General features: G+C 45.3%; 1 protein-coding gene and 1 long non-coding RNA gene across 4 annotated transcripts in view; one reads left to right on the forward strand and one right to left on the reverse strand.

Moving 5' to 3' along the window:
- Positions 1-4,625: 4,625 nt before the first annotated feature.
- The window catches only part of Cpm (carboxypeptidase M), a 60,524-nt gene continuing 49,270 nt past the window's right edge, over positions 4,626-15,879 (forward strand). For 2 of the 3 annotated variants that reach the window (XR_015624047.1, XM_087557257.1), the window contains exons 1-2: positions 4,628-4,655; positions 4,857-5,023. Coding sequence is in view for 2 of the 3 variants with exons in the window: in XM_087557257.1 (XP_087413383.1) it covers positions 4,860-5,023 (164 nt within the window). In the remaining variant the exon portion in view is untranslated. Of the gene's footprint in view, positions 4,656-4,856; positions 5,024-15,879 lie in introns of all 3 variants that reach the window. The other variant, NM_001108098.1, reaches the window with a different exon arrangement.
- Positions 9,452-14,425, reverse strand: LOC120093603 (uncharacterized). The gene is made up of 5 exons (XR_015625344.1): positions 14,275-14,425; positions 11,339-11,571; positions 10,912-10,969; positions 10,718-10,805; positions 9,452-9,884 (listed from the first exon to the last, which is right to left on the reverse strand). It is a non-coding gene; the product is annotated as an uncharacterized LOC120093603 (long non-coding RNA).

The raw sequence follows: 15,879 nt of genomic DNA on the forward strand, positions 1-15,879 counted from the left end.
GCCCAGCAAGCATAATATTCTCCACCTGATTCAGGATGCTTCAGCTAGTATGATTGACACTTCCAGCTGGGTGGCTCTTTGCTGAGACGGACAATGCCGTACACTATAGAGCAGCAGTCCTCAACCTTTGGGTCATAACCCCTTTGGGGATGGTTTTGGGTTTTGTTTTGTTTTGTTTTAAGATTTATTTATTTTATGTATGTGAGTACACTGTCACTGTCTTCAGACACACCAGAAGAGGGCATCAGATCCCATTACAGATGGTTGTGAGCCACCATAAGGTTGCTGGGAATTGAACTCAGGACCTCTGGAAGAGTAGAGCTCTTAACTGCTGAGCCTTCTCTCCATCCTCCTTTGGGGATGCTGAACAATTCTTTCACAGGGCTTGCCTGAGACCATTGGAAAACACAGATATTTACATTACAATTAATAAATAGCGACAAAATTAAGTTATGAAGCACATGAAGAGCTGTATTAAAGGATCAAAGCATTAGGAAGGTTGAGAACTGCTGCTAGAGAGTGTTCAACTCAGGACTGACTACATGCCACACTTTCCCCAAGTCATAGTCATCAAAATGGCTTCAGGTGTCCCCATGGGTGTCTGTGGGAAGTATTGTCCCAGAGAGAGTCCCAGCGGTGGCAGCCTGCTTGTGTTAGACGTTTGGATATTATTCACTTTTTCATGACTGGAAAACAACACTGATTTTGAAACTCTAACTTTCACGGCAAATACAACACATTTTAAAATTCCCTTCAGAGAGGAAATGGCACATTGGAAACTTTGTTGTCTTTTCTCTGGCAGCCCTCCCAGCACGGGTAACTGTTTGTAATATAACTGAAAGAACATTCACATCATTTCTCCAGATCCTATCCGTGTCCTGGCATTGCTAGTCTTTTTACAATCATGCCCACTGATTAGCAAAACAAAGCATTACCTTGCCCTTTAAATATGTAACTCTTTGTTAACCACCTTGGTAATGTTCACTCTGTTTATTGGCAATTTACAATGCCTATTAGTGTCCGTTGCCCACTCCCGATGTTGTAAGAGCTGTTAATTCTGTCCTCTGGTATGTCAACCAGCCTTTGTTGCTATGAGAAAATATCTGGGAAAAACAACTTATAGACAGAAAGATTTATTTGGGTTCAAAGGTTCAAAGGTTTCAGTCTATAGACTCTGTGGTGAGGCAGATCACCATGGGAACATGACAGAACAAAGCCACTCACCTCTTTAGAGGCAGGAGGCACAGAGTGAGCAGAAAGGGCTAGAAACAAGATACATCCTCGAAAGTCATGCGCCCAGTGACCTACTTCCTCAACCTCTACTATGTTTTCCTTACTTTGAAATAGTGCCACCAATTATTCACACACAATGGGGCAGTTTGTTACTGAAGTCAGCCGTCACAATCCAGTCAGCTTCCAAAAGTTCCAGCTTTAAATATTGCTACTCATAGCAGCCTTCAACACTGGAGGAACCTGTGCAGACATTCATAAGCAAACCGTATCATCTGGCTTGTCTTTTTTTTTTTTTTCTTGTAATCTTTATACCCAGATTTACCCATACAGAAACCATATGCTACTGACTGCCAAGTTGTCAGCCATTAGATTATGGTTTACTTTAAACATTTCATCATAAGAAAGGGTGACTCACTTGGTCTTCATGTGGGTCCCCTAACAATTGGAGTGGGGGCTGTCTGTCCTCTGTTGCCTGCCATTGGATCTCCTTCCCCTAACTGGACTACCTGGATGGGCCTCAGTGGGAGAGGGTGTGCTTAGTCTTGCCTGGACTGGATATCCCAGGGAAGGGTGGTACCCAAGAGGGGGAGGGGGTTCCCCTTCAGAGAAGGGAAGTGGTTAAGGGATTTGAAAGGGCGGGACTGGGAGAAGAGGAGGGAAGGGGCTGCAATCTAGATGTAAAGTGAATACAAAAGTAATTGGAAAAAAAGAGAAAGTTGCCTCTGAAACCATAAATTTGAAGGGTTTCCCCCTCTATCAAGCTTGTTTATTCTTCTGTAACTTTCATACTAATGCACTGGAGCCTTCTCTCTTCCTCTCTTCCTTTATCCTTCTCCCTTCCTCTGTCTTCCTCTCTTCCTCTTTCTACCTCTGTCTTCCTCTCTCCGCCTGTTTTCCTCTCTTCCTCTCTCTTCCTCTCTCTTCCTCTCTCTTCCTCTCTGCCTCTCTCTGCCTCTCTCTTCTTCTCTTTTCCTCTCTCCCTCTCTCTGTCTCTTTCTTCCTCTTCCTCTCTCTTCCTCTGTCTGCCTCTCTCTTCCCCGCAAGCAGTGCGTCTCACACCTGAATGTAGGATGGATCTCTGGAACTCTGTTAAGACTTTCGACGGGACCAGAGATCCAGAATTTTTGCACACTCCAGATGACATCAATGTCTTTAGATCACACTTAAGGTCACTAAGTGCTAAACCTTCAGGACCCCCAGCCCTCTGCCTGGTGTCAACCTTCAGGGCAGCAACTGCAACTTTTTCTCACTCCTTCGTTTTCACAGAATAGGTTGGGCAATCTGTCTCAGTACTGACAAAGCCACCGTCTCCCATTCTTCAGTCACATAGCCACTCACTACTGCAGTGGTCCTCAACCTTCTCAATGCTGCGACCTTTTAATATAGGTCTTCACATTGTGGTGACCCCCCCCAACCATAAAACTATTTCATTGCTACTGCATAACTGTAATTTTGCTATGGTTGTGAAATGTAATGCAAATATGTGAGACCCCTGTGAAAGGGTTGTTCGGGACCAACAGGTTAAGAAGTGTGGCTCCAGGAGGTGACAGTCCTTCCATGCATTTTTGTCTGTGATCTCTAGTGAGGCAGTTCTTTACTTTGCCCATCTCCTTCCTGTCCCACATAATAGCTACAGAAACTCCATGGTTGTCGTCAAGCCATATCTCTCTCCTTTCCTTTCAGCTCTGTTCATCTGTTCATCTATGGTCAGGGAAAGAAGAGGCTGTCCCAAGCCCGTGGTGGCACTTACATTTAGGACAGTGACAACTATGTTCGAAAATGCAAGTGCTGTATTAAGCTTTCCCAATCGTCAGAAAATTCTCCTTAAAGATATATTTATTAAGTTGGGTTTGTGTGCCCACCAACCTTATTCAAGGCGTTAAATGGGTTTCCATTTTACAGAGCTCTTAGTACACCTAGCAGAATAAATTCACATAGCACTAGGGTCAGAGGTAAGACTTGCTGCCTGGAATCACAGGAGGCCTTGAAGATCCTTCAGAACTCATAGCCCAACACCATCTGTATTTCTAAGAGGATAGGTAGCCTTCACCCTAGGTTCTCCACTTTGCCCCTCCCTCCTTAAACCTCTCAAACGGTGGTTCTCAACCTTCCTAATGCTGCAACCCTTTAATACAGTTCCTCATGTTGTGGTGAGCTCCAACTATAAAATCATTTCGTTGTGGCTTCATTGTAATTTTGCTACTGTTATGAAACGTGAAGTAAATATCTGATATTCAGGATATCTGATATGCGACCCATGTGAAAGGGTCGAGCCTCAGGGGGTCTCGACCCACAGGCTGAGAACCACTGCTTTAAAACATTAATTCCTTTATTAGTAGTATATATGTGCGCGGGGGCGGGGAGGCAGTGCAGCAAAGACCACATTATGTCTGTGAAGGTCAGAGTCGACTTTGTGCAGTCTGGTCTCTCTTTCCTTTACTTAGGTTCTGAGACTGGAATTACGGTGGCCAGGTTCACAGCCCAAGCATCTTTGTCCTGCACCATCTCCCCTACCTTCAAGGGCCCTTTTAAGAATAACTCCCTCCCTTTGTGCACTGGGGAGGAAATTCCATCCCCTCAATTTGGGATGGTCCCTGTCGTCACTATTTAAAAAAAAAAAAAAATCTGTTCAAGATGTGTTATAACAAATCGGTAGCTTTCGGAGCTTGTTTGCACCAGACCCTTGCAGGAGTCGGTATTTCTTGAACAGTGTATGTAAATCCATGGGACAGAGAGACTGTGTGTGTGGTGTCCTTTTGAACATGATGGCCCCTTGTCACGAACCACTTCTCACCGGTCACGGTCTGCGTTCTGTTGAATGCAAACACAGCCTACCGCCTCCTCCTGGAAAGCAGAACTTGAGGAAGAAGCACCGAGACGGAACTGGTCTGAGGAATAAGGAGCAGCGACGACTGCGGCTCTACTTTTGTCCTACGAGTTGGTCACAAACTTAACTCTGATTCAGCCAAATCTCGTCTACTAGACACTTCTGTTGGACAGGTTCCCGTACCGCACACTTGGCATGTAAAGCTCACACGCACGTTCTTTCTTGAAAGTTCCCCGGCTTCCCCAGTTGCAGCACAGGGCTGAAAGCCTGACCCAGCTCGCACTCCAGGTGGCGCGCCCACTGCCCGCCGTGGGCACCGTCTGCGCAGCGTTCCCCGGGGCCGAGGCCAGGCTGCACGTCCAACACGGGCTCCGACCTGTCGCGCCCTACCGCCCACCAGGCGTGCTCGCTGTCCTCAATACCCTATGGTGGACCTTGTCCCTTGAGCGAGAGCGGAGACCCCGCCCCCGGGGCGGGCGCGGCGCGGAGTGGGAGTGGCGGCGGGCGGGGCGCCCGGGCCCGCCCCTCTGTCCGGGTTATAACTCTCCCCAGCACCCGGCGCCCGCCGGCGGGCGGAGACGCGCGCCTGGCACTGGTGAGACGGGTCGTGCGGAAGGGTGCTGCTGCGGGGACACGGGCGGGCTGCGGGGCTCCGGTGGGACCATCTTTACCTGGCTCCTCAGAGGAGGGAGCGTGGAGCTCAGGTGTTCCGGAGGGCGGAGAGGACTCCGGGCTGGCGGTACCCGCGCTTCCCCGGGCGGTCCTCAACTGCTCACTCCTTCTCTTCCATCTCTAGGACATGGACGGCGCGCGCCTGTGGCTGGGGCTTCTGCTGCCCGTGGTGGCCGCCTTGGATTTCCGATACCACCACCAGGAAGGGATGGAGGCTTTCCTAAAGAGCGTGGCTCAGAACTACAGTTCGATCACGCACTTGCACAGCATCGGGAAATCGGTGAGAGGTAGGTGGCCTCCCGCGCACGTCCCCAACCCTCAACCCACGTTTAAAAGTTAAGTTGAATGGCACTGTCTGGTCCTCTGTTGGTGAGGCTCCCCGGACGCGCTCCTCGCAGGTAAAGCATACCTTGCCCAGTCAGTGGTTTTTCTGCCTTTTTTTTCATTGTTTTTTCAATTTTGTTAGATCAGGAGAGCGGTAAGAGGAACAGTGTGCATATTGCAGTCTCTCTACCGAGAGTCAGAATCACTTAGTCCTCTGTGTAATTGCCTTTAGGGATCGGGAGGACATTACTTATCTGAGAGGTGTATCTTCGTTCCTTTTCAGGGTAAACATCTTCCTCAGTTTCCCTTTCTGTTGGCTCCCTTGCATACTGATTGTGACTGTTAACTACCGTTTCCTCGGGTCGCTTTAAAACTAGACATTGTCGTACTCTTGTGGAGTTCTATGCATGTGTGATTAACCCTATGGCTTAAAGTTATGAGAAAATGCGGATCTATATCTAAAGGCTGTGCTTGAAGGATACACCTGCTTGGTAGTAAGTTGCAACGAATGATATCCTTAGCATTTTCAAGTGTATCACTTAGTCCGCTTTAATGTTGAAACTATATACTCTCAGTGGAGGGAGCAAATGGGGAGCAAAGAAATTAAGGCTTTTGGTCAAGTTACCTAGATGGCAATTCTATCTATCTATCTATCTATCTATCTATCTATCTATCTATCTATCTATCTATCTACCTATCTACCTATCTATCTACCTATCTATCTATCAGAGATAAAACTCAGGACCTCATTTGTTCTCATTTGCAAACATTGTATCATTAGCCTAACCTACTAGCCATTGAGGGTGAAGTTTTAGCCAGGACTGGTACCTGATCATTTTGGGTGGGGCAAATAACTTTAGCAGCCATTACTAATTCTTCATCTTTTGTTACTACACTGATTCTCTCAAAAGTGCTTACCAGAAAACTTAATGTTTGGCATAAACCAGTCATAAAGTTCATGCAGTTTGGCTCCTCTGTGGAAGTCGAATTCAAATTCTTACCTGCAGTTTTAGCACTGATCTTTTGACTCAGCTCGGAGTCTCATAACCACATTACTAAGTAACCAGCCACTTCTCATAGTGGTTAATATCGTGGTTCTTGTATTATAGGGAAATATTAAGATGCAATTAAAAACACTTGAACTGTGTAATAGAAGCTTTATTTTTGAATCGGCATTGCCAGAATTGGTGTCAGAAATAATCTGAAATCATCTGGTCTCCACCAGGCCCAACTATAGAGGTTAGTTATGTGAAAAATTATATCTTAAAATAATTTATTCCAAGGGCTAGAGTAGAGCAAGTTTAAAAGATTTAAGAATACTAATTAGGGCTGGTGAGATGGCTCAGTCAGTGGTTAAGAGCACTGACTGTTCTTCCAGAGGTTCTGAGTTCAATTCCCAGCAACCACATGGTGGCTCACAACCATCTGTAATGGGATCTGATGCCCTCTTCTGGTGTGTCTGAAGACAGCGACAGTGTACTCATAAAATAAATAAATCTTTTTTTAAAAAGAAAGAATACTAATTAATAGGAAAGAAAAATGCACAGCACAGCTAATGTGCTGTTACAGCTCAGTCATTCTGTAACTACCAAGGTGATGGGACACTGTTAGTACAAGTACTACACGACTGATGTGTGTTTGGGTTTCCAAACACAAGGTTCTTGTGACAGATGTATGGGACCGTCCAAATGTGAGCTCCCTGCTCACCTGAACTCAAGCCATGGGAAGAGTGCAAGCCAGTAGACTTACCTGACCTCTGTTTTTAACCTTGTGTGTGCTTAGGTGGTTAAAGGATGAAGGGGCTATGATGTAAGAAATAAATGCTGGCACCAGCAGCCAGAACTTTGAGCTTCGGATGCACCTCTAAGTAATTACTTGGAGTAGGAAAAAATCCCAAATCTACCGTTAGGTTCCAGAGTGGATTAGAAAAAATTCCCAAATCCACCGTTAGGTTCCAGGGTAGGTTAAACTACACCTGTGAGTGACACCCGACTGCCAAGGTGTCCTTGACTTTTAGTGAGATAGCTGAGGCATACTGATTCTTGATGGTGCTCTCCTCCACTAGATGAGAAATTTCCCCTGGACATTTGCCACTGGTGTGAGGCATGTGTACTTAGCACACGGGATTTACTCTGGTTGGTTTTTATTTACTTCCTTCTCCTGTTAATATGGGCAGCCTCATCCACACGAGAAAGTGATGGCTAATAGGGCAAATGCATCTGGGCTTTTGGGAGTCTCCATTGTGTCTCCATGACTGTAATTATGAATTCTGCTTCCCTCCCCACGTCACACTGTTTTATTATTTATTTTTAGGGAATTTAATTTGAACTACTTATGAATTCTCTTGACTTTATACTCTGATTATGTGTGTTTTGCTAGTCATTCCCCGTGTTGGGACATTGGAATATTTTCTATTCTGTTATAAATGATATATAAATCCATTGATATATGTCTTATATACTTCTATTGTAATTGTAGATTTTTGAAAAAGATTATTTAATATTGTTCTATGTGTATTTTGCCTGTATGTATGTATGTATGTGTGTATGTATGTATGTATGTATGTATGTATGTATGTATGTATTGATATACGTGCATGCTTTGCCTACACAATCCTAAGAGGTCATCATATCCCCTGGAACTTGGGTTCCAATAATGGCATTCTCCATGTGGTTGCTGGGAACTGAACTCAGGACTTCTGGAGAAGCAGCCAGTGCTCTTAACCACTGAGCCATCTTCCCAGCCCTGAACTTTTGTTTTGTTTTTTTTTTTTTTAATTGAAACCTACACATTTGAGCACAAATGTACTTTTTACCTAGATTCAGACACAGTAGACAAACCATATTTGACTGTAGGCTTTGAATGCATTCTTAAAACTTGTTGATATGGTGTAGAAAAATCTTAGGTGAAACATGGAAAGTAGTACCAAGTATACCAGGGTACAGTATCACTATCTGATTGTAGAGTGTGTGTGTGTGTGTGTGTGTGTGTGTGTGTGTTTCATGAATTGCACAATTTGTTGAGCAATCAGACAGGTCTCATCTGCTGCTTGCTACCAGGTATCCTCCTGCAGATACAAATGTACTTATTATTTATTAATTTCTTAGCTTGCCCATCTGCAGCTCACTGAACAAGTTCAGGAATGTTGCTAGGTGGGTTTGGGGTCGGGGACAAGGTTGTTTTGCTTTGATTTTGTTTTCCTGAAACAGGGTTTTGGCTTTAGTTTTGTTTGTCATCGTTTCGTTTTGGTTTTTGGGTTTTTTTTTTTTCATTTGTTTTGTTTGTTATTTTGAGACAGGGTCTCAATGTCCATCCTGGGTAGCCCTGGCTGCCCTGGATCAGAACTCACTATGTTAGGGTGGCCTTGAATTAACAGAGATCCTCCTGCCTCTGCCTCCCAAGTTCTGGAGTTAAATGCATGTGCCACCAACAGCAAGCCCATCTTGAAACAGGGTTTTTGTTTGGTTGGTTGTTTTGAGACAGGGTTTCTCTGTAGCCTGGGGTGGGCTAGAACTCACTCTGTAGACCAGGCTGGCCTCAAACTCACAGTGATCTGCCTGCCTCTGCCTCCTGTGTGCTAGAATTAAAGGCCTGTGTCACCACCACCACCACCCAGTAATACAGGGTTTTTAAAGTAGCTCAGGTTGGCCTTGATCTCCCTTGTAGAGTAGAGGCTTGCCTAATCTCGTGATCCGACCTCAGCCATCATGGCACTGGAATTGTAAAGATTTGCTACAAAGGTGAGGATCTAGAAGTTGAACTTGGGCACCATGGTTGAGAAGCCTGCACTCAAACGTGGCTGCCTTAGCCATGAGGATGTTCACCACAGCACTGCACGTAACAGGAAAGATTTAGAAATAAACTGAGTAACCTCTACCCATTTCCATCTGTGGCAAGACGCTTCTCTAAAGAGAGAGGATGTGTTTGGAAGAGTAGCACACTTAAGTTTGAATCACAGTGTGTGTGTGTGTGTGTGTGTGTGTGTGTGTGTGTGTGTGTGTGTGTGTGTGTGTTCGCGCGCGCACAGAGGCCAAAGGTGAACACTGAGTGTCTTCCTTTCCTGCTTTCCACCTCATGTTTGAGACAGGGTCTTTCCCTGAAATTGGAGCTCTCCTCTTCGACCAGACTAGCTGCAGTGATCCTTCTGTCTCTGCTTATGCAGATGGGGTTACATTTGCAAGGCACCACACACAGCTTTTTATATGCACCTTTTAAGGATAATTTATTGGGCCTGTGAGATGGCTCGACCAGTAAACTGCACTTACTGCCAAAGCCTGACCCGACCGTTTGATTCCTGGGACTCACGTGGTGGAAGGAGAGACCCACCTCCCATGTGTTGTCATTTGACTTCCACATAGGTGCTTCTGTGGCGTGCACGGACCACACGCAAACTTTAAAAGACATGCAGAATTTTAATTGGTTTATAATTTCTCAAAAATGTATATTGAGGGGGGAAACTTCTAAAAACGCTGTTTATAATAGCATCACAGTGGCTTTTCATTGCGGTTGAAGCATAAGGAGGAGTTTCTTTCTCTTGTTTGTTGCTCTGGGAATTACGTCCACAGGCTGGAGCCCGCACGCCTTCTCAGGTGTTCAGAAATCTCCCCAGAATTGACTCAGACTCGTGCTCCCGCCGGACAGAGAGCAAGCTTACATATGCCCCTCTCTCACACGCTCCTGCCCTTCCCTGGGTAGGTTTAAGCTAATGGTTTCTCCTGGGAGTGTGGGAGGAAGCACCACGTATACAAGATTTGGGCACAACAGTTGGTTTTCCTCACCTCCTGCTCATTTTCCGAACATGGTCCCAAAAACCAATTTGCTTGAGCTCCTGTTTAAAGGGATGGAAATATCGAGAGATCCAGGACTGAACCTCAGAACACACCCTAAAGCCTTGGACATTTGGCTCTCACTGTCCACCTGTGTGATTTGAAATCGGCTGAACTTAGCGGGCATTTCCCTTTAAGAAATCTAACAAAACCTTGTTTTGTAACTATGTGGGGGATCTTAAAAATACACATTTCTCAAATGTAAGACAATGTATTATATATCCTTTGGATTTTTAGTATAATATTTTAAGTGGAAAGTGAGACAGAGACTATCCAAAGAGTACGCCAGCATCTCATTTTGCTTCATTGAGAGCCACTATCGACTTGCATTCCAAATCTCAGATGCTCTACCCAGAAATATTTTCAAGACTTTAAAAATTAATAATGAGTGACAACACTTTAAGTAACATTTATGCTTGCCTGCCTACACGTGTTTGTGTGTGTGTGTGTGTGTGAGAGAGAGAGAGAGAGAGAGAGAGAGAGAGAGAGAGGCCTAGTCATTCCAACAATGGCATGCACCACCACTATCTCCACCTTGATTTATGTGTAAAGAAATGGAGCTGGGAAAATGGCTTTGTTGCCCTTCCAGAGGATCAGACCCCAGTTCCCAACACCCACATGGTGGTTCACAACTGCCTGTAACTCCAACTCTAAAGGATATGATTCCCTCTCTGGCTTCTCAGGGTACCTACACAATGTTACACAGACACAGACACACACACACACACACACACACACACACACACACAAAATAAAACAAATCTTTTACAAATAAGAATTGGGATTAAATAAATTACTCATTTTTGTAACAGGTTCGACTAAAATCAAAACCTACCTTGGGCCAAAGTCTGAATCGGCAGCCTTTTCGCTCTAAGGTTTCCCCAGCTCTCCTCCTCTGCTCTTGTCCCTGTCCCCACTGGCCCCTGGATTTGGAAGAGTTGACAGGGTAGTAAACATTCTTCATGTGTGGAATGAGCCCCAGTAGAATTCTGTGATCCCTTCCTGGTATTCATGGCTTCATTCAAGTACCTTGAATTCCGTCTTTTGGTACACTCGGCCCACTCTCCTAGCTCAAGTGCTCACGTTCCTGGATTATGAAGCAAAAGGAAACGGGTCATTGTGGTCAGAACACTCGTCTGGGGACTGTCATCTTGAGCCTGAGACCTTGAGCTGGGGAGGATTCTCACTGAGGACAGCACCACCCCCTGGAGGGAGTTTGGGGAAATCGAAGGGAAGATTTAGATCTCAGCTTGGGACTGTGGGAGGCCAATGAAGGATGGAATGGTCACGCGTGGGAAAGGTTGACCCATTCGGTTGTTTAACGACCTCCATAGGTGAGAGGCCTATCCAACGTGTAAACCCCAAACAAGGCGGATGGACGAGACTTTCCCTCGAAGTTTTAACGTATACTGAACGTTCCAGGAACTCAGCTGTAGATAAATTGACAGCAACTCACACTGTTTTGCCCTTGGCTTCATTGAGAGAGATTTTCATATCCTCCAGGTCTGTCCCCAGTGTCTTCAGAGATGAACCTTCTCCATTTGTAACCTCTATGCATAACCGTCTTCCTCTTTGCCTTTTGGCCGAGTCATCTCCACAGCTTTTTATAATTTGACATCATATTTCATATAATTTCTCTTTTATTTCTCCCTTTAATGCAGTTTGAGTGTCAGATTGGCTCTCTTGAAGCTGTGCACAGAAAGGTGTTATGAACCATACACCGGCATAGAAAAGGGAATGTTCAAAATACTGGACTCAGCAAAGGAGGGATCAGAGCCAAGGGAAGAGCTCTGAGGCACAGAGGGATTCGAACTCTCTTTCCTAGAGACAAGTTCCTGCTCTGGCTGGCACCAGTAGCAGCCTTTTTTTTTTTTTTAATCCCCAGCATGAGGTCCTTTGTTTCAATAACCTATAGCCAATGGGAGGGACCCAGGCGTCCTAGAGCATCATTGCTCCTGCAGCACGGCTACAGTAATATAATTTCGGGGGAACTGAGTACCATAGTCACACCTCAGCTCAGAAGGCCCTGGATATAGGAGGAAACCAAAGGACTCAGTATCTTTTGGACAGTAAACAATGTAATTGAATTATTCACCAACTGGTATTCAGAACAATACTGGACTGGTTCTGTTCCCTCTTTTGCTCTTAATTCTCCCACACACACTGAACAGAGTGGTGTTAGATGAAGAAAAGATAACTATTTTAAAGGTACTTTTTAATGGTAGACACTGGTTTTTGTGAGAATGTGGGCACTGTCTCGTGGGACACAGATACATGTGCAGCGTGTGGCGGTGTCACAGAGCTTTCTTCTATTTTAAAGGAAGATTCATTTACACCTTACTGAGAACACCTTTTTTTTTTCTTTTCTTTTTTTTTTTTTTTTTTCGGAGCTGGGGACCGAACCCAGGACCTTGCGCTTGCTAGGCAAGCACTCTACCACTGAGCTAAATCCCCAACCCCTACTGAGAACACCTTTGGCCGATTGCTTCTTGATGAAAAGCGAAATCGAGTCCTCTCTGTGGAGGCCCCTAAGAGGCTAAGAGTGGCCGGATAGTTTATCTCTGCATGGCTGCCTTTCACCAGGAAGCCGACAAAAAGGAATGCAAGGCTGGGTCTTCATAATCGCTATGAAGAACACAGAGATTTAAAGTCGGGGCTGGGGAGCTCTGTTCGGGAAAGTGATCTGTCAAAGTGGGAGGAAGTCGGAGGACTTCCTAGGAGTGCTCCTCTGATCTCTGCACACCCACAGTGAGGAGGGAGTGGTGAGGGCAGAATCTCTGGAAGTTTATGGGCCAGTTAGCTTGGCATATATGGTGGGAGACAAAAGACATCTCTCAAACAAGGTGAAAGGCAAGGACCATCATTGGAGGGTGGCCTCTGTAGTCCACATATGTCTAAACACACACACACACACACACACACACACACACACACATACACAAACAGATATACACACATACATACACGCATACATAAACACACATACACACACATACTTACACACGCACACATACACATATATACATACACAAATACACACTATACACACATAAACACATACATATACACTACACACACATTCAAACACATACATACATGCACACAAACATACACATGCACACATACATACACACATACACACACATACATACACAAACAGATATACACACATACATACATACACATACACACATACACATACATACACAATACACATGCACACATACATATGCACACATACACATATATACATACACAAATACACACTATACACACATAAACACATACATACATGCATATATACTACACACACATACAAACACATACACACAAACATACACATGCACATATATACACAACCATGCATATACATACATACATACATGCATGCATGCATTGGAGATTTTTCTTTTTTTTTTTTTTAAATAGTTTTCTTTTTTTTTTTTTTTGGTTCTTTTTTTTTTTTTTCGGAGCTGGGGACCGAACCCAGGGCCTTGCGCTTCCTAGGTAAGCGCTCTACCACTGAGCTAAATCCCCAGCCCCGAGATTTTTCTTGAAACAGAACGTGTTACCAGACAGACCGGGTGTGGAACAAATGTGAGGAAGAGAGAACAATGAAAGATGGCCCTGGAGTGTGCCTTAGAGGTTTCATGCTTTGGCAGCTCAGATCACTCATGTCATCTACCAAGACAAAACTAGAAGAGGCCAGATCTGGGGTGGAATCAGAAGCTCAGACACAAAGACCAGGCGTGGTGACGCACACCTTTGGTCCCAGCAGCACTTGGGAGGCAGAGCCAGGAACATCTCTGTGAATTCAAAGCCAGCTCCATCTACATAGTGAGTTCCAGGCCAGATGGGGCTACACAGTGAGACACTGCCTCAAAACCCGAATCAAACGAGCCTCTGATTTAAACAGTTTTCTTAATCTTCAAATCCTCAGTAGACCTCAGGCAGGACAGCAGCAGGTATTTGGGTAAATGGAACGCAGGAGAAACTCGGCTATGAAAATGAACTTGGAGATCCTCTACTACGGATCATAGTGGCAACCTTGAGAATAGTGAAACCATCCTACAAGAGAGTGGGGGCCAATAAAGGCTAGCACAGCTGAAGGCTAGCCCAATGCTTACAGTCTGATAGAGCTGGGACCAACGAACAAAGAAGGGGAAATGAAATCAGTATGGGGGAGGGGGCTACGAGTAGTGCCACGGAAAGGAGGAGATACCCAGAGTCCCGTGACTTCCACTCAGGATTTTCTGGAAGGACTCTGTAAGTCAAGATAAGCCGAGGCTGAGCTTGCAGCAAGGACACCACACAGAAGAAGCAGGCTAAGACTATGGTGGAAAGGGGGAGAGTGAGCATGGGTTCTGTCCCCATTGGGGACATGTTCCTTACCAGCTGTAAACCACAGAGACATGTGAACGATCCCTCCAACCAGGGAAACCCACGGAAGCCCCGGAGTTCACAGCTCAGCCTGACTGTCAGCAGGAGTGCAGACCTCTGAGTACCATTGTGCACCACATCATTTTAAGCAATGCTCTTATCCGCCTCAGGGTGGGTGCAGGAAACAGAAATAGGGTAACAGGCAAACAGTTCAGGATTGCGGTGTTCGATTTGGTTCAGGGTCATTGCCAAGTCTTCAAGTGTTCCCAGAGATAAGCAAGAACCGAGAAAGGTAGACTGGCCGTGATAGTCACTTCCTCCTCTCAAGGTCGTGGTTAATATTAAATGTTGCTGGGAGTCAAAGCTGAGAGCCATAAACCTAAGTAGTAAGTATGGCCCAAACTGTAATTAATGAAATCCCTTTTTTCTGTAGACAGATTTAGGTGCTTTAGCAGTTCAGTGTCTAAAATTTTGGTGGTGTATACTAGCCTGGAAATGTGGAGGAAAAGAAGTTAGACATGACCCCACAGGAGAAAAGCAAGACAGTAAACAGATGATCAGTTCTGTGGAGAGGGGGATGGGGAGACAGAACAAAGGGCAACTCGGAAAGACAGGAGGACAATCTGGTACAACAGAAAAGGGCAGGGCAGATGGTGGGTCTGGGGTGAAGGAGCCATCAACTAGGAAGGACAAAAGAAGTTCATTGTGGCCAAAGGGAGACGGAAGGCATGTGGGCTGGAGAAACTGCAGGCAGGTTCTTAACCGCCCCATCCAAGTCATCCAAAGGGGACATAACCCTCTGGGCGTTTGTGCCCGACAGGAAGGTGACAGGTTTGTTTCCTTGATTGGAAAAAAAATTTAGCAATTTTATAATGTAAAAGACTATCTTCTGAAATTATATTGATCTCCCCACTCTATGTGAGTGTGCCAGTCCTAGTGTGGAGGTCAGGGGTCAATTTATGAGGATTGCTTCTTTCCTTCCACCATGTGGATCACTGTGCGCTCCTACGGTTTGTTAGCCCTTTATAAGAATATAACATATATGCGTTAGTCCAAATCTGCCTTTTAGTAATTCACTTATGAACCCATCTAATCCACACTTGTTCATTGAGTCTCTGCTGTCTAGCAGAACCTTTCCAGGTGGATATAAAGAGCAAAACCTGGGCTTCTTCCTTTGGGAACTGCAGCCGAGAGAGCGGAAACCCTGCTGCTATGGTGGGAAAAGCCTTGTTGAAGGACTGTGATCCCAACTCTGGCCCCTGGGGTGCTTGGTAAAGGTCAGAAGAGCTTCTCAGGGAAGCGGATACCCAAACATCAGCCCCTAGGCACACTTGTGTGGGGAGAGGAATCCCGTGTAATGGAGATAGGAAACCTCACTTGCTTCCATAGCTGGTCAGTGCCGAGACCGAGGCCTGACAACAACACAACAGGCAGTTCCCACCTCGTGTGCCAAAGAGACGAGGCTGCCCTTCTATAACCAGGACAAGGAGTTATTCCAGGGAATCCACACTGACTGGAAAACACAGCTTGGGATGTTTTTGTCATTGTGTCCTTTGCTTTTGAAAACAAGATGTTCAAAGAACAGTGGTTAGGTACGGAAAAGTTTTTTGACTCCTG

This window comes from Rattus norvegicus, chromosome 7, assembly GCF_021556685.1.
Source record: "Rattus norvegicus strain SHRSP/BbbUtx chromosome 7, alternate assembly SHRSP_T2T, whole genome shotgun sequence".
In the NCBI taxonomy this organism is placed as follows: Eukaryota; Metazoa; Chordata; class Mammalia; order Rodentia; family Muridae; genus Rattus; species Rattus norvegicus.